The following is a 19,731-nucleotide window of genomic DNA, read 5'->3' on the forward strand; positions in this document are numbered from 1 at the left end:
TATTTGCTTTTAAAGAAATCAATTTCTAAGGACTACAGCAATATATACTTAACCCCCTCCTCCGAGAATATTAAATAAGGCCATTTTGCAAAGCCGATGAAACACTGTTATGGATTGTAGGTCCACTTTGTTCAGCCTTCCTAGGGACGGGGGAGTTAGGGATCAATGGTTAAAATTTAAATCTCGCTCTCTGTGCTGCAGATTTTCACAGAGGAAAGCTCACAATTGTTGCGAGTTCAAAGCAGGATTCGCACAATTGCTTGTCCTTAAAGATGGAGCAGTTCCAACTTTAAAAACAGAAGCTGTTTACGGGCCATAACCTGTAAATATGATTTATTTTTTGTTAATGTGTTTTCCTGTAATAGTTTGTAGTGTAGTGTTGTAGCGACTAGTCACAATTCTATTTTAAAGAGGTGGTTCCGTGTTTTTTTTTCTAGGCTTGGCTGTGTTTATGGGGCACAGTATATAACATGTCTTAATACTTTTTTTTTTTTTTAAAACACCATATTTTTCTTATATTTTACCTTTATTCCACACCGCTGTCTCCACTGTCCTTTGAACATTTTATAGGTCTGCTTCCTGCTTCTATGAAGCCCATCCCTCCAAAAAACGCAATGGTCTTAGATTGGTTAGACGGCCAAATGTAGTTTCATGTATTTTTATTGGCTGAAGTGCTGTGCACAGGTTGTCCGGAAATGCCACGCCCGTTACCATTATGGGTAGAAGTCACATCTGGGGCAGTGTTTATGTTAATAGCAAGGGTTTATGATGTCACCAACCCGGGAAGAAGCTCGTTTTAGTCCAAATCGGCCGTTTTTGTAGGCAATAAACTGCCATAACTTTAAAAGACAATATCTCTGTTTGCATTGAACTTTCAGTGCTGTAACTTTGCAGATACTGTTTATGCTCAAGCACACTAACTAAAGTTTAAAAAGTGAAATCGTATGCAACCACTCCTTTTAAATATCTAAATTGTACCTGCTTCTAGTCAAATCTGTTGTTGTGTAGTGATGTGGCATGAGGACATTTTTCCACCTGTTAATCGACGTGTGACAACATCTGGATGCATATGATAAAATGTCTCCAGCAAGCGTGCATTTAGCGGTGTGATTTTAACTGAATTATTTTGCCAAACGGACCTGAAGTGTAATGTTTAAAGGTGCCCTAGAATAAAAATTGAATTAACCTTGCCATAGTGAAATAATAAGAAAAAATAATACATGGACATCACATACTTTCTCAAACATCATTGCCTCCTACTTCTTATGTAAATCTCGTGAGTCAAAAACACTATGGTAAAATAAGTTTTTCTCAACATAAAACCAACCGTGATGCAAGCGTTGGAATCATTTATATGCACGCCCCTAACATTTGCATCTGTCCAAACATGTCAGGCGAAACTGATGGTAACTGGGACTGCAATTTGCAACAAGACACTAGAGGATAGCAAAAACGTCTCTCATCTGAACTTTTCATATGTCAACAGTCATAGTTGATGTTTATAATCGGATACCACAACAATTTATTTCAATATTGCTGTTTGTTTGGCCCATTTCAAGCAGGCTTCGCTCAGCGTCTTAAACTGAAGAAAGGGGCAACTGTATTCCTGCAAGCAGTATGTAGCGATTTATCCACTTATTGACTAGCTGTTTAAACAATTTCTGATTAAATTGAAAGTTTCTTAGAGAGACCGCATTGTCTAGATAACGCAAGATGCTTACAGTAACAATAGGAAACACCAAGAACCATACCAAACTAAATAGTGTGTCTAATGACAAAGGGTAATATTATTTTGTATTACAAAATACAACTGTAGATACGTTGCTTACAGATCGTTCACTCGATCCTTCTAGCAATTTTCACCTTTTCCACCATGTAAGTGTGGCAAAAGGGGCGTGGTTCAGCGAGGTCTGCACGGAGAGAAAGAGCCGGGAGAGTGACAGTGAGTGCATAATGATGAACACCTGTGTCTGATTGCAGTGATTGGCATGGAGAGACGATATATAAGCCAGCAGAGAACAGGCAACAGGGAGAGGGAAACATTCTGGACACTCGTGGCTGGCTGGGAATACAGAGACAAGATTGTTGGTGTACAAGTTATCTGGGGCTGAGTTTAGTGAGCACGGTGTGCACATGTTTATGTTGTGTTGCAAGAGTGATAAAATAAAAGCCATGAGTGCCAGACATGCCGATTCTTCCTCCATACCAATACGAACATTTACTACAGTGGTGCCGAAACCCGGGAGGAAGAAGAGTGCTGCCGCCAGTATGCAGAGCCCGTCAGGATCGCCGTTTGCGGATGTCATCGCATCACTCGCGGGCCTCCACAAAAAACATCATCAGGCACAAGTGGACATGAGAGAGGATCAGGAACGGCGGTTCCAGATCCTCGTCCACTCCCAGCAGGAGGACTGCGAGGCGTTCATGGACAATGAGAGAAGCGACACAGACAAAATCATCGACATAGTGGTGCTGGAACAATTCATAGCCCGTCTGCCCACAAAAACATCACAGTGGGTCTAGTGCCACCGCCCGGAGTCGCTGGACTTGGCCATCCAACTGGCAGAGGATCAGCAGGTGGCATGGTCGGCGGACCCCTTCCTTCAGTTCCTCTCTCCACCCCTTCCCCTGTCTCTCTCTCTCCCTCTCCTAGGCCGGTCCTGATGGCACGGACTCACCGGAGCTTGCCACCGGGAGGCCCACCCCGATGGAGGTCTGGGGGAATGAGGGAGGCCCCGCACACCGTTCCGGCGCCTCCCAGGAGGCTGGGCTGACCCAGCCGGGTCCGGATTTAAACCCTGTTCCTTGCCTTTCTCCAAGTCAATCACTTGACCCACTTTCTACCAATAGAGCAGCGGGAAGGTCCGGGCCGGCCTGTTGGCGTCCTCCTGTTGCCGGCCAGTCCTGGCCCAGGAGGTGGGGGGTGAGGAGCGGCCAGTGCTGTACGTTAGTTGTAAGCTCTCTAATACCCCTTTTCCACCAGAATGAACCGGGTGCTAGTTCGGAGCCAGTGCTAGTGTCAGTTCTAAGTTGGTTCGACTTGAGAGCCTTCTAAGAACCGTTTTCTTTTCCACATGCTAAGAGCCACAACAGAGCCAGGTCTTACGTCATACCAGAGTCCTGCACGGGTCCATCCCAGACCCGTTAATATTTGCCCGTTACCCGATCCGTGCCCGCAATAAATCACACACGCTAAAATCATTCCAATTAAAATGCTTTATTTTTTTTAATATTGCACTTCTCTCAACATCAACAGCATCATGAATGGGCTAAAGAAACAGGCTAAAGTGCCTTTATAGACTCGTTGTCAACAATTTTATATACTTCACTCACCAACTTTACTTTTACTTCATCCATTGCTTATCCTGCAACGCTCGCTCCATCTGGGCTACGAGTGGCATCAACAAAAGTCACAGTGGTGGTGACGTGATGGATCAAATGGCAAATAGTTGTTGCGTGTATGTGTAATGGTAAATTGGACATAGAAATTGTAATACAGTATGTTTGGGGGGGAAGAAGGACGACCGGATCGTTTTGATTGTTTTTCGAGAACCGGCGAACATTTAAAAGACTTAACCAAACAAAGCGAAAGTAACGCGGCCCCTCACGGACATCTGCCACGCACACACATAATAAAACAAACACAACTCAACGTAAAATCCAGGTCTGGTGGTGATCTCTCGTCCTTATATGCCGCCGAGCTCCCTCGTGAGAGGATTTGAGACCGGTGTGGCTCACAGGTGACACTCATTCGCCATCACGCCCCGGTCTCGCTCGCTCCTCCGCCTCGCCACAGCACAGAAAAATATTGCACATATTTTTCATCCGCGCTTCTACCCGCTCGCACGGAATTAATTATCCGCCCGCACCCCGCCCGTGTATTTTATAATTTATGTCACAATCCACCTGTTTTAGCCACTTTTATGCCCGCGGGTACCCGACCCGTTGCAGGACTCTACTGCTAGCGAGGCAGCGGGAAACACACACACACACAATTTCCAGGCGTGTTCTATCTAATGCATTGACGCTGCGCAGACCAACCCACATATGATATCCAAATACTGCGCGAGCGATTCAAAAGCATAAGGGGTCGTTGGCGCTCGCTCTACTTTGATGTCATACGCAATCAGTCTGCACAGCGCGCGCCGATGCATCTCGAACAAGCCTTCCCTCAGTGGCTCATGGCTTTATGATCCTACATCAGCATTAAAATGCCGCAAATCCAACGCATTTGTGCAGCTCTCCATGATTTGTATAGACGGAGATTACAATCCAGCAGCTGTTAGCTTGATTAGCTGCTATTGAAAAAATGGCGGTCACAGGTTTGTGTTCATCTTGTTGATCACGGTAACGCCGCCCCCAGCCGGTGACGCAAGCGGTTCTTACTTCTAGCCCAGCAATGTTTTGGTGTTACTTAAGAACCACTTTTCCTGGCTCGGAGCTGGTGATTTGGCTGTGGAAACACAAAGAACCGATTTGAAACTAGGCTCTGGCTCCGATTTAGCACCAGCACTGCCTTGGTGGAAAAGGGGTATAAGAGAGAGACTAAGTACAGCACCATAGAAAAGGGGTGTCTGGCCATCAGGTGGCCCATACAAATATATTTGATTTCTCAAATTTTGCATGGCTGTATTCCTAGTGCTAACAGTCAAAAATAAAAAGAAATATTTTTGATATCATGTTTTTTGTTCTTACTGAGAATCATCCATAAAAGAGTAAGCTACATTTTTAATTTGCAGGGTAAAAGATGGACTAACATTCATAGCATAATACTCACTACTCTTGAGTACTTTTAAAAGGGCTACTTTTTACTCCTACTTTGAGTAGTCTTTAGGACAGGTACTTTTACGCTACTTAAATAAAAAAATTTGACAAGTAACAGTACTTCTACTTGAGTATGCTTTTTCAGTACTCTTTCCACCACTGAATACAAAGTAATATTACCCTTTTTCATTAGACACACTATTTAGTTTTGTATGGTACTTGGCGTTTCCAATAAATAGATAAATCGCTACTTACTGCTTGCAGGACTATAGTTGCCACTTTCTTCAGTTTAAGACTCTGAGAGAAGCTTGCTTGAAATGGGCCGAACAAACAAACGATTTTGAATTAAATTGTTTTGGTATCGGCTTATAAACCTCAACCATGACTGTTGACATTTTTTATCTGTGGGAAGGGTAGACAAGTCTCCTGAACAGCCTAAAACATGACGTGTGTCCATGCAAGCAGCTTGTTTTGATGATTCGCTCCATTTCCGCCCGACAATGCACATGTTTGGACAGATGCAAATTTTGGGGACGTGCATATAAATGATCCCCAACGCTTGCGTCATGGTTGGGTTTATGTTGAAAAGCACATTTCGGAAGTTTCGGATTCATGAGATTTACATAAGAAGTAGGAGGGAATGATGTTTGAGACTCACAGTTTGTGATGTCCATGTACTGAACTCTTATTATTTCGCCATGGCAAGGTTAATTCAATTTTTCATTCTAGGGCACCTTTAAGTTCTGTTGTTTTTATATAAAAATAAATATTATGAACAAGACACCCAGAGTTTTTGTTATTTATTTCCTTTCAAAAGACCTGTTTATCAAGCATTTTTAATTTAATTACATACATGTTTTATATGTTTTTATAAATATGACAACAATCGCATAACCCACAGAGAGATCGCACTGTCCGAGAGTTCTGGATTATTCACACATAATTTATACACATTAAAACATGATATCAGAGTTTTAAAATCAAACATTTAAAAAAAAGAACCATACATCATGGTTGTTTAAACCAATAACCATTAAGCTGTGTCGGCAGCAAGTCGTTTCCCATCATGCTTTTGCTCCGCGCAGTCGCGCCTTTTGCTCATGAGAGATTTTTGACATATGTCAGCATGTCGTAAGAGCAAGGTGGACAACCCTCGGACAGATTTCTAACCGGCATGCATCTTGCACTGATTACCGGTGATCAGTTCTGCGCAGATTTTGCTCATCTCAAACAAGCCTAATTGAATTGCCCCTGACTGTACCACCCCATGACAAGCTACCCTGCTAGCAAGAAACAACGAAGCTAATGTGTGACAAATATATATACATTTTTAGACAACAGAATGTCATCAAAACAAAACAGATTTAAATTCATAGACATTAATGGTTAAGACAGTATTAGGAAAAAAAATACTGTAGATAAAAAAAATACTTTAATGCCTTAAAAATGTGTCTTTGCGTAAAAAACAGTGGTGGAGGAAGTATTGAATCTCAGTAGCTACTTAAGTAAAAGTACAAATAACCAGGGCCATATACTTTAGTAAAATTAGAAGTAGCCTACTACAACGACAACCCTACTTAAGTAAAAGTAAAAAAGTACTTGATTTTAAATGTACTTTAAATATTAAAGGTAAAAGTACTTGAATAACAATTTAGTCTCTTAGGGTGCGTTCACACTTGTAGTTCGGTTCGTTTGGTTAGTTTGGTCCGGACCAAAAAACAAAAACAAACATAATAGTCCTGGTCCGCTTAGCGTTCACACGGGCATTTTTAACAGCGAACCTAAAGTTACCGAACCAAAGGCACAGGGAGACGCTCACAACCTGATTGGCCGGTTTATATGACGTAGGAGCTCGTTTACCGAACATGCAAAACAATGCTGTGTGCGGATTACACGCGCGGGCATTTTATGCCTGTACATATGGCATTATTTTTTACCAGAGAACTCATGAAGAGCTCATGAAATGTTCACAACATTCAAAACAACGCTGTGTGCTGGATTAAACGCGATCATTTTATGCGTGTAACACATATGGCATTATTTTTTACCAGAGAACTCATGAAGAGCTCATGAAATGTTCAAAACAACGCTCTGTGCATGATTAAACGCGATCATTTTATGCGTGTACATGTGGCATTATTTTTACCCGCTGAGAACTCATGAAGAGCTCATAAAATATTCAAAACATTCAAAACAGCAGCAGGATTTCCTCCGTTGTGCAAAAGAGACGGCCGTTCTGTCGTCTGCTAATAATGGGCAACACAGGAACTTTGATGAGAAGAGCCAGGTATGCTTTTGGTGTGTTTTTTCTAGCATTTTCGAAACATGCTCGTCAGACCAAATATTGATGAGCTCTTCCTCGTTGCTCTACGTTTGCCCTCTAACGTTAAAGTTACTCATTTTGGATAACGTACACCGATCTTTCTGCGTCGTCAAATCAGCTGCATTATGCGTGGCATCTTGTGACATTATACGTCCAGTTTTTGGTCCGTTTACATGTCTTTGGTCCGTGTTGCGTTCATATATCAATCGAACCGCACCAGAGTTCGTTTGGAAGCGGACCGAGACCCATCTTTTTAGCGGTCTCGGTCCGCTTGTTTGGTGCGCACCAGAGTTGGGTGGCAGCGTTCACATATGTTCAAATGAACCGCACTAACCGAGCAACCGCACCAGGGTTCGTTTTAATCGAACCAAACATGACAAGTGTGAACGCACCCTTAATGTCTACTCTAATAATTAAAAAGAAGAAAACAGTATGGGCTGTTGCGTTTTAATTAAGTTTGTTTTGGGTTAATGTAGGCTAATTGTGCTTCAGAATCAAGCCAGACCCAGTCAAAAAAGTTGAAGGATGATTTAAAAAAGATTACAGGTTAATAAATGTTTACATGATATTGACATGTACTGATGGCATTGTTTAATACATTGCGTTGTGTTTATATGTGTGTATTGTATTATAGATAAATATCTGTGATGTGATATTCTGCTTTTTTGTACTTTTACTTAAAGGGTTACTTCAGCGATTAGCATATGGCTTTGTATCAGTAGAAACCCTGGAGAATATTCTAATTATTGTGCTTTCCCCCCTCATATCTCCCTGAGATGAGAGATTTATGCATTTTATTTCTGGAAAAATTCCTCCTATGATGCAAAATGACGATTTTTGCATCATAGGAGGAATGTTGGCCCAGAGGCTAAAGACTACAGCCAGCAGAGGGAGCCATTTCCGCATGTTTTGAATCCGGCATTGGGGGATGGGAGATTACACTCAGCTTGCAGACAGGATCATTTAAACGGAGCTATGGTGAGCAATGCAAGTCTTTTAACTTCTTAAATTAATTTCTATGAAAGTCAAGCTTGCAAAGGCATGAACTGAAACGTGCCAGACTGAACTCGAGTTGTGAATGTATGCCGCGAGTGTAGTCGCGATTACCTCAGCTCTCATCACTCGTGCAGTTAGTGCTCAGGGCTGTGACACTCGCGCGGTGACTCATTATATTGAACAGACACGTTCAGTTTTTAATTTTAGTGTCTTCTCTAACTCAGTCACAGTAATGAAGTTGGTGGCGTTGGGAATGGCCTCACAGGGCAGCGAAACATTCTGGGAATTGTAGTCTTTCATCCCCATGGGACAAAAATACATTCTGTCTTTTCTCAGTCTAGAAGACTATATAATAAATAATAAATAATTTCACATTTCTACTGCATTGATGACCCAGTTTAAATACAGATTCATCTTCCCAGCGCTGAAGTACCCCTTTAAGTAGCTACTGAGATTGAGTACTTCCTGTATTTGGCCTTATTTCATGTGCAGCGTTACATTTGCTATAATTTTAAAACACCTTTTTAAAGCACTGGCGCTCATCACTCAACAAAGCAGAATATCACATCACAGATATTTATCTATAATACAATACACAGTGCGTTGAAAAGTTGTTTTAAAGTTATAGCATATGTAACGCTGCACCAGAAATAAGGCCACATACAATGCTTAGCCTAACGATTTTAAATGTGTTTGTTTAGGGAGTAAAAGCTAACACAACTTAATCCACAGCATGCAGATCTCAACAGTATTCTACTTTAATATGAAGAATAAAACAAAAACCTTCTTGAGTCTTCTTTGCATGTCACTTCTACACACGTCCCAGCTACATTTTTATTTTCATACGTTTGATTTCCTTCTGTATAAATGAGTTTAAAATGTCCCAAAGATGCAGGACCTTTATTATACAATTCTTAAATAAAATAGCAGATGACAACGGTTTCCGCGTTAGGATTGGTTAATAAAATGTTTAAGGTGTGGCTTAGCTAAGGCATATTTGCATGCATATTTAAGATATCTATAAAGGAGTTTTTACTAGTCAGAATGCTAATTCCAGATATCTAGGCTTACATTTAAATTCTTCTTAGTCAGAAAGCTAAATGTAGATATCTTTTAAGAAAGATCTTTATAGGCAATAATTAAATTGCAGATATTTTTTAATGAGTTTTGCCTAGACAAAAATCCAATTCAAGATATCTTCAATATTAATTTGACTAGTAATAAATTACTTTCAGATATCTAGACATGTATTTTAGATATCTTTTAAATTGATTAATTAAATATATCTTAAATGTGATTAGGACTAGTCAAACACCAGTTAGATATATCTAATTATTTTTTACTGGTAATAATTTAGTTAGAGATATCTAATTAAATTACCACAAGTACAATTGTAATTTGAGATATCTCTAATTAGAATTATGCCTAGTATAAAATCAATTATAGATATCTTTAATTCAGATTTCTACTAGTCAAAACTCATTTGAAGATATCCGGAAATATTTTCCAATGGAAGTCAATGGATGAATATGACTAGTAAAAATAGCATTATAGATATCTTGAATGTATATTATGACTAGTCAAAATGACATTGTAAATATCTTCAATAAATATTATGATTAGTCCTAATCATATTGTAGATATCTTAATTCCAATCACGATTAGTCAAAATTGCAGAATAGATATCTGAAATAGGAGTTTTGAACAGTCAGACCTAAATTATGACTGGTACAACCAGGGGTATTTAATGCTAAAACGGCTTGCCATAAACATCCCTATATGGCCTCGACCACTGTTAACTCCCACAAGCAAGTAACTCCCACAACCATTCCTGCAGAGACCAACTGAACCGAAACCTTAGGACAGAGAGCGGAAAAAAGGCTTTCATTCATTACTCTCCAAGCGACCTTTAAAGGTGAGAGAGAGCCTATATTTGTTTTCAATTGATACTTATAAGTAGCCTATACTTAGTTTTGTCAGTCACTGAGTTTGAATCCATTAGTTTAGACAGGTTTAGACAGAATAATCCATTAAATGTTTTGTGTTCAAATTCACCATGACGCAACTGTTTTCAACTGCAACTGTTGTGCTTGTTGGCGAAAGATTAGGCCACTCGTAGGCTATATACCAAAAAAAGTTAAATATGTTTTTCATCTATAAAATAGTTTTTGATATTGAATTATTTTTGGTTATTGTAATAGCACCCGGGCCTAGCTTTATCAACACATTACACAATTTTTATTCTGCTCCGCCATATCACATGACAGGATCATGAAACAAGGCCACCGATCTATATTACAGAATTATTTCACATTTTTCTGTTTGTGCGTGTTGCTAACTAGATTTGTGTAAAATAATATATATATATTTCTTTTGTGATTAGTTAACATTCACTTCACTTTTAGTCAACATTTATTATGTAGCCTATCACTTAATTTACTCATTCATTTATTTGCATTGACTTACTAATGTAAGCTCCGTTTTCAAAACTACCCACAGTGTCTGAGTTATAAAAGTAAAAAATTAAATGTAAATTCATTAACATAAATGGGTAAAAGACAATGTTATTTTGGCGTCCTAAAATACTAAAGTGGTTTTATATACTTTTTTTAAAAAAAATTATGCAACTAATGTGTCTACTTTTATGTTTCAAATAACTTAAGTGAAAACAAAATGTCACAATATGTCTGAAATAATTAAAGTGTAAAATTGTCATTCAGTGTAATGGTCTGGACAGTACAGGCCTATTTTGTTTTTCTTGGCATTAAATATGTTTTGGTAGTTATATTAAGAAGACATGTCTTACTGTTTATTTTAAAGTATAAAAAAAACGAGGGGACTTTCCTGAACATACAGTTTGTTACAGGTCATTTAGTGTAAAAAGGGAAAAGAATGCACTCTAAAATCATATAAAAACTGATAGTCGTTTAATAGTGTGTGAATTCAGGAAAAGGCGCCCTAAAGATGAGGTTCTGCAGCAAAAGTGAGTTTATTGGTCTTTTTATATTTTATAATTTCTCCTTTTCATGGTGTGATATAGTTACAAAAACAGGTCATTCAGTGAAATGCCAAAAAAACACTTTTATTGTTGGATTATATAAAAAAAAAAGTAAATGTAGTGAATACTTGTGATGAACTTTACCGGTCAAGCTCATTGTTAATAGCCTGCAATATAAGCTGAAGTAGAAGTTTCATAATTCAGGGTAATGTTTTTGTCATTTACTTTAGTGCAAATTCTCTTTTATAGTTTCATTACTGTAAATGACAGCATCACTGTATAGATAGCAATTTTAGCATCTTATTTATATTACAAATAAATGAGGAATGTTTATTATACCGACAAATATGTGTTAAACATATTTAGATTCTTAATACTATTTTAATGCATTTTTGTGTTGTTGTATTTGTGTGAGTGATTTAGACGTTTAGATCCATTAACAGAGAGCGCTGCTGGGCACTGTAAACAGCTAAATGTAAATGTAGAACCATAGCTTGGGTGACAGTCACATTTTCTGTACAAGTCCTAATATAACACAACACAGTCTCTGTATATATATTGCCCCAGGTCCACTTAAGTTGTTATACTCCACTTAAGTTGTTATACATTCCTTTTCTTATTTACATTGTTCTCTATAGTGCATTATATGTTTTCTAGGAGTGTACATGCAGTGCAAAATGTTTGTTGTCTGTGTTCGAATTGTGTAGTGCTTCTTGGGAACGCTTAAGACTGCAAGAGTTGAATCAGGTGTAAACCATCCCACCTGCCTTCTCACCTCCATATTTTCATTTTCAAAATAAAAAAGCATTATGCAAGGTTTTAGGTAGGCATATAGTGTGCGGTATAGGGTACTTATTTTAGTATATATTTACTTATTTATACAGATCCACAGAATATTATATTTTTCTAATAATTATAACGCACTTATTTTTATTAAAAGGCTATATTTGCATCCTTAAATTTAGGGGTGCACCGATCCGACTTTTTCAGTCCCCGATTCCGATGCCTGGGCTTTGTTTATCTGTTGATACCCGATACCGATCCGATACTATTGTTAAATTAATAATAAACTGTATACCTTCCTTGAAGAGACTAAAGACACAAGACTACTAAATAAAGATAATAAGACAAAATAACAAATGTATGCAAAGTGTTGAATTCTTATTTATTTAAAAAAACAATTGTGCATTCAAATCTAAAATATAATTTAGGGCTCGACATTAAGCATGCTCATGTCTCTCCTTCCGATAAGTAAAATGGTCATTCACTTGCTGTTCTTACTTGCTAAAAAAATTAGCTTGTCCGGAAAAAAGTTAGATTTGTGTGTGTGTGTGTGTGTGTGTGTGTGTGTGTGTTGTAAATATAACTTATTCTGAAGTAATATTCTCAGTGTTCAATCAGCTTTGACATATAATAAATCTGCATATTAGTGATATTTTACCTTTATAAAGGGCATTTTTATATAATCTTCCCCGAAGCTATGCTTCAGGTTTCATATTATATTCTTAAATTTGATCTATACATTAAATTAAAATAAGACACTATAGGGATGTTACCAATCAAATTGTTTACCCAGAAAAATTACTACTGCATTAAATAATGTTATGTGATTTGTATTTTTGAATAAACAAAATAAATGTTGAAAAATATAGGAAACTAAACCCCCAGTAGGTGGCAGTAGCAGTAGGTGAGTCTTAATGAGTGAGTCATTGAGACATTAATTCAAATGATTCATTCAAACGACTGATTCCTTTTAGGTGCAGATCCACTTGTCCGTGCAACACTTCTGTCGCGCCGCACTCCACTTTATTCCTATGGGTGTCGTCAAGCGACTTTAACGTGCCCGCATAGCATTCCGGGAAGGCAGCGCTGCATTTGAAAAAATGCTGCGCATCTAAAAAGCTGACCGATTCCCATCTTTATGCAAATGAATCCGTTGAACGTGACGCGACTATCCAATAGAAGTAGAGCACATGGAGACTAGGGGAAATCTCTCTTGGGTCGTTTGTTTTTCATTCCCCGCTGGGCCGGCTCAAAAGCACGCACATAGCAGTAAACTTGAGGAACGCCCCTCAACGCACAAATGAGGGGAAGCGTCACAACATCACTCTTCAGTCGTGTCGCAAAAGTGGATCTCCACAGTCTGGCTCGCTCCATATTGCTTCAAGCATGCAGCCATAGCCATATCTTGGCTAGTAGAGCCGATAATGACATTGCTTGGCTTCGCCAGCAGCCATATCACCCTGTAGCCCAAGACTGGTTTCCCACTGAAGCTAAGCAGGGCTGAGCCTGGTCAGTACCTGGATGGGAGACCAATTGGGAAAACCAGGTTGCTGCTGGTAGAGGTATTAGTGAGGCCAGCAGGGGGTGCTCACCCTGTGGTCTGTGTGGGTCCTAACACCCCAGTATAGTGATGGGGACACTATACTGACAAAGAGCACCGTCTTTCGGATGAGACGTTAAACCGAGGTCCCGACTCTCTGTGGTCATTAAAAATCCTTCGATGTCCTTCGATAAATTTGCCCATTGGCCTCTGTCCATCATGGCCTCCTTATAATCCCCATATCCTGATTGGCTTAATCACTCGGTCTCCTCTCCACCAATCAGCTGGTGTGTGGTGGCCGTTCTGGCGCAAAATGGCTGCCATTACAGTTGCGTCAGCATCTGCGAACTCAAACATGAGTAAGTACCGATCTTTTATACCCAAGTATTAGAATGTGATTGGATAGATAGAAGTTGAAGTGACGTAACAATTAAGTCTTCCTGGCAGAACTTATGCTAAAGCTTTCATAAAGGTCTGAGTCGGTTGAAATACGCTGATTCATGACCGTTCAAATCTTTATTTGAAGATTGAAAACAAGCCTGGAAGAGAAGACAGTGCTGAATAAAGTCATAGTTTTTGTTATTTTTGGACCAAAAATTTATTTTCGATGCTTCAGGAGATTCTAATTAACCAACTGATGTCACATAATGGACTACTTTGATAATGTTTTTATTCCCTTTCTGGACATGGAAAGTATAGTGTGCATACACTTGCATAAGCTCTCAGACTAAATATAAAATATCTTAAACTGTGTTCCGAAGATGAACGTCTTACGGGTGAGAAACGACATTAGGGACATTAGAGTCATTGATGACAAATTTCATTTTTGGGTGAACTAACTAACCCTTTAATGCACCTATTTTGTCATTTCAGCTCTTTCCACAAGACAGCTGCTTATGCACCGGTTTCAAGAGGAGACCTGGACAGAGAAATTGAGTTATTGTGTCTGGGAAGCTGCAGTCGGATGCAAAAAACCCTTTCCAATATAAATAAGGGTGTTTTATCAAAGAACTCAAATACTCCACAAGCTGTAGCTGATGATGATGAACGGACTGAATAAACCTGCATTTTACTTTATTGAACATGATCAAGTTTGGATTTATCTTTTTCATATCTTATCAACTATGTATCACTGCTCGTGCATGTACTCGTGCTGAGTATGAGGTTAATGGAGAATGCTGCCCCATGTGTGCGCCAGGTACAGTACACATTGTGTAATGTTGGGTTCTGCGGGCCATCTAACAGAATTGTGAACCTTGTGCATCAATTTTTAGTCAAGTTACTTTGAGAACAAAAATGTCTTCATCAAAAAATAGTCATATAAATTTGAAGCTTGAGAGCACAGATTTAAATTTGGTTTAATTTTGAAAGTACCCATGGCAGATGATTGTTCAAGTAAAAAAAGTTAGAAAAGTGAAACAACAACAAAAAAGTTATGGAAGTTTTAATATTTATTGAAATATTTATTGGCAATTTTTATATACAATATATATTTTATAAATCATGTAACATGCCAAGTCAAAGCTGGAAAGTTGTGTTTCAAATGTTAAGTTATAGGCCTATAGGCCGAACCTGAGAAAATTACGCCACCTGGTGATAAAAAAAAATTACATTGTGAAGCCTTGTTAACAAAATCAAAGCTTTTTAACAAAGACTGCATATTGTTACAGTTAAATGGCCTGAAGAAGCAGTTCAGTTTTAAAGGCACATTTAAAATGTTCCAGTAAACTACAAACCAGCTCATATTTTATGTTTGCCTGTAACCTGCATGTGCATGTGAAAACTAGACATTGCATACAAAAGTGAGGTCATGTGCTTATTTGAGATCGCTGTGAAACATTGAATCATATAACTTATGATGCATATAACAGTGTGACATTATTACAGGGAACAATTTACTTGTGTAGCTAAGCCTTAGTTACACAAGATAACTGTTCCCTGTTATATGACCCATATAAGGGAACCCATGTTTTTCTTGGCAATTTTTAATGTGTGTGTTAATGTTTGCTAATGCTTTTTTTTAATGCTTGTAGGAAATCATGTTTATTGGGATTGTACTATAGATACCAGCACCACGTGTGTTCCATGTCCTCCATTAACTTACACTGATGAGCCCAATAATTTAAATAAGTGCATTTCCTGCAGTGTGTGTAAAGCAAGTGAGTATATTCTCCAAAAATAAGACTTGAAATAAAAAGGTCTAATACAGAACTTCTCTTTAAATGACAAGATATTTTCCTCTTCACAGTACAAAGTCTAAGAGTAAAGAGAAACTGCACACGCACTGCAGACACTGTTTGTGAGCCACTGGAGGGATTCTACTGCGTTGAGCAAAATAAAGGCAGCTGTATATTTGCTCTGAAACACTCTGAATGTCACCCTGGACAATATATCAGACAAGCAGGTGTGTGTGTGTATATGTGTTTTTACTAAACAGGAGAACTTGAACAATAGCCATAAAGTTGAAGGACAACTAGCTTTACTAAAATGGTTTACTCAGACATGAGAACTGCCAGTACTTTTAATGCTAGATTGTTATAAAGACAGTCATTGCCTTAATATATCCTTACAGGAACAGCATTTACTGATACTGAATGTGCTGACTGTACAGAAGGCACTTACTCTAATGGCTCTTTCATTACCTGTCAACCACATTCAAAGTAAGTGATCACCATAGCTTTACATACACTGTAAAAAAAAATCAGGTCTCCAATTGAACATTTTTAAGTGACTGATCACATCAACATTTTTCAGTTGGCCGAATTGAATTTCTGTGAATTAAATTGCATCACTTCACAGAATTTCAATTTGGCCAACTGAAAAATTTAGATTAAAAAATTCAATTGGAGACTTTTTTTTTTTTTTACAGTGTAGATTAAGTTGATAATTCAATAAACTGTTCTAATAGGTCCATACATTTTAACATTGCTCTCATTGCCCGCCCTTACAGGTGTGAGACTAAAGGACAAGTAGAAATAAAACCAGGAACAGTCTCAGCTGATGCTGAGTGTGGGAGTTCAGCTCTAGTTGGCATCATTGCTGCGACAGTTGTTACATTTGGTGTTTTTTTGGTGACTGCTCTTGGCCTCTCATTAATATATATCAAAATAAAACATAAAAGACAGACCAATGGAATAGGTAAGACTATAATAATAAAAAAATCTATTAAAATTTTAACATGTGCAAGTGTTAATACTTTTTAAAAATGTTTTAGGAAATAATCTCCAACTACCTATACAGGAGTGTGGCTCTATGCAAAGTCAATGTGACCCTGAACACGTAAGTGAATAAATGATCTATGTTTATGAAACAATTTAACAAAACAAACAGAACTTTAGAGAGTCATTTCATGAAGAAAACCATTATATTTGATTTAATGAGTTAAAAGAGTTCAGCATATTTTATTTATTTATGTGTTTTTCTTCTTTATTTTTAGTTATGTTTTTGAGTTTATTCTTATTTCAGACACTTGATCCACCCAGTAAGAGTGAGATGAAGGAGAATAAACTATTAATTTTAAAACTCCTAATAAGAGTAAAAAGTTATCCAAACTCTGTGCTGTGCCTGAATGTGTACAGCACACACCATTCTGCATCTTTCTAAATAAATGCAAAAATGACCCCTTTAAAACATGAGTACAGTACAGATATTTGATAAAACTATTCAATAATTAGTAATCTTTTGTATTTTAATGAAATCTCCTTAACTTTTTACAGACATCACAAAACTCTGTGACTCATCTACTTCATTAATTGCAAGCCCTGAGAGGTCTGGAGAGTCTGTCCAGGGTGTCTCCCTGCCTTTGTCCTGAGGTTTTATTGCTCCGGCTTTAACTTCTGGATATTCAGCAGCGGTTCCACAACGGAATTAATGGCTTTGTTCGCATCTTTCTCACGGGGGTAATCTAGCACTCGGAAAGCGTTCCACCCATAGGGCAGGCCATTGCTAACCAAGCCATCACCTGCTGTTAGCATCCCATTGACTCCCATTCATTTTTGAGTCACTTTGACAGTGAATAACTTTACATCTGAGGCGTTTAAAGACTCCATTTGTCCATTGTTTATTTCTAAAGAAACACAACAACGTGTAAAAGGCCCCATTACCTTGTATTTTACACCATCGCCCCGTAGAAGCTGTTTTTGTAAAAATAGGCTAACGATTGCGTTATAACCAACGCACAGTTTAGAAATTACCGTATAGACAGGAGGAGACGATAAGAAGCTATCTTTTACTGTCTATGAAACGGTCGGGGGGACGTGGAGACATAAAGTCTGATAAAGTCAAGGGAGAAGAATGGGGAGAAGCCCATAGTGAGCCAAAAGCAACGGGACAAAACATTTAAACAACGTGATTCAGATTTCACTTTCCACAACTAGAAGACCTACAATTGTCAGACAGGTTGCTCACGCCACATCTACGTCCTCAAGCTCAGTCTGATTGACTTCATTTTCCGCCGTTGAAATCTATGGGAACGCTGTGTCCATTTCTTTTACTGTCTATGATCTTTCTCCGCCGCCATTACTGAACTACAACTCAAACTAGCGCATGACATCAACATCATCGTTCTCAGCCACTCCCTCTGTTCGCTGATTAGACCGGTAAAAATTTGTTCAGAGAAAACCTAAGAATACATCGCAGTCCTAGACGTAGTACTGAAGGAAAATTAAAATTGATCAGCAGGAGAGGGGGATGATTAGGAGGCCATGATGGACACCGGCCAATGGGCAAATTTGGCCAGGATGCCGGGGTTACTCCCCTACTCTTTTTCCTCAGGACCTCGGTTTGATGTCTCATCCAAAGGACGGAAGCATATAAACAGGACCACTCTTTGACAAGAATCATACTTCGTAAAGTTTTTACCAGTGGTGGAATGTAACAAAGTACAAATACTTCGTTACTTTACTTAAGTACATTTTTCCCGTATCTGTACTTTACTTAAGTAGAATCAATAGTGCATACTTTTTACTTTTACTTCGTTACATTTTGCAGCAAATATTTTACTTTCTACTCCACTACATTTTTACAACATTCCATTACATTTTCTGATTAGTTTCAGGGCTTGCGATTAAGGCTTGTTTGGATGATTAATGGATAATAAATAATATATAATGTGTAGGAATATGTATATTCCAGCAGTGAGTCGACACAATAAAGCATTCCAGAGACCCTGTCTCCAAAACCCGAAACCTGAAACGATCATAAAACTAATCAAGGATGCCCCAACTGGGACAAAGACAACATCTCTTTACCTGCGTTATCTCAAAACCAGCACAAGGACAAGATGAGTCACATGACGTGTTTCCTTTTTGTTCTACAAGTGTAACAACGGGTAGAACCTCATGAAGAAGGGACTCATTTATTACCGACAGGCATCAATAAATCGTTATCGGGACACAGAGTCGCTAAGAGCTTTTCGAAGGGTCGAAGTCAACCCTGACACTATGCAGGACACCTCGTCGTGCACGTCCTTTCTTGACCCGCGCATTCCAAAGGCTCTTTGAACATCACACAAAGACCTCACACCAATGCAGACATGAGGAGTAAACTTAAAACCATAGATTCAATAACATGAATTAATCCACCCAACATCGACTTAAACATATACTAAGGTATTATGTATATTTTCATGTAACTTGTAGAATTTCTCTGTACGCAAAACGTATTACATATGAATCTTTACTATCTCCTACTCCCATCATGGGAATAGCAAGCTGTTTGATGTCTATGTGATGGATAAATGATTCTCGTCATTTTGATGCAAGGTAAATTTGTGTAAAATGTACTGTGATCACAATAGGAAAGTTGGGTCCTTAAAAGTGTTTAATCAGACATTACTGATACACTGTAAAAAATTTCTAGTGCTTTCAACGAATTATTATTTAGTAACTAGTTCCACGGATTTTTTACGTTCACTCATTTCATTCTAGAAATTGTTACCTGAATTAATATTTTTTAATTGGCTCAAACTTTACTTGAACATTAAAATGTACGTTTGCTCAATTATTTTTAAAGTTAATGGAATTAATAATTTTTAGTTGGCTCAAACTTGACTTCAACTTTAAAATGTACGTTTACTACCTGTTTTTATAATTAAATCAACTAAAACGTTTTAATTAGGGGTTTCATTTTTAAATGGTTTTAATTGTTACTAGAAATTGCAGTGGTGGAACTAGTTACAACATGTTATAGTGAGGATAAAAACAAATTAAAGCACATTGTATCATCTGCATTTATAACATTTGTCATACAAACAATACATTTTCATAAGAATTCATTTCAAATGTCTTTAAATAATAAAAAAAATGACCAAAGCCCTTGTCACTTTTC

The 19,731-nt window shown here is 38.1% G+C and overlaps 1 protein-coding gene and 1 pseudogene across 1 annotated transcript; both read left to right on the forward strand.

The window, feature by feature from the left end:
- Positions 1-13,306: 13,306 nt before the first annotated feature.
- Positions 13,307-13,423, forward strand: LOC137039342 (5S ribosomal RNA; annotated as a pseudogene).
- Positions 13,424-14,456: 1,033 nt separating this feature from the next.
- LOC137039323 (tumor necrosis factor receptor superfamily member 14-like) lies at positions 14,457-18,737 on the forward strand. The gene is made up of 7 exons (XM_067414679.1): positions 14,457-14,602; positions 15,438-15,563; positions 15,653-15,808; positions 15,977-16,064; positions 16,355-16,542; positions 16,619-16,683; positions 18,723-18,737. Exons 1-7 carry the CDS (start codon positions 14,488-14,490, stop codon positions 18,735-18,737), a joined length of 753 nt encoding a protein of 250 aa, XP_067270780.1. The 5' UTR covers positions 14,457-14,487.
- Positions 18,738-19,731: the final 994 nt, after the last annotated feature.

This window comes from Pseudorasbora parva, chromosome 13 (genome assembly GCF_024679245.1).
Source record: "Pseudorasbora parva isolate DD20220531a chromosome 13, ASM2467924v1, whole genome shotgun sequence".
Classification (NCBI taxonomy): domain Eukaryota; kingdom Metazoa; phylum Chordata; class Actinopteri; order Cypriniformes; family Gobionidae; genus Pseudorasbora; species Pseudorasbora parva.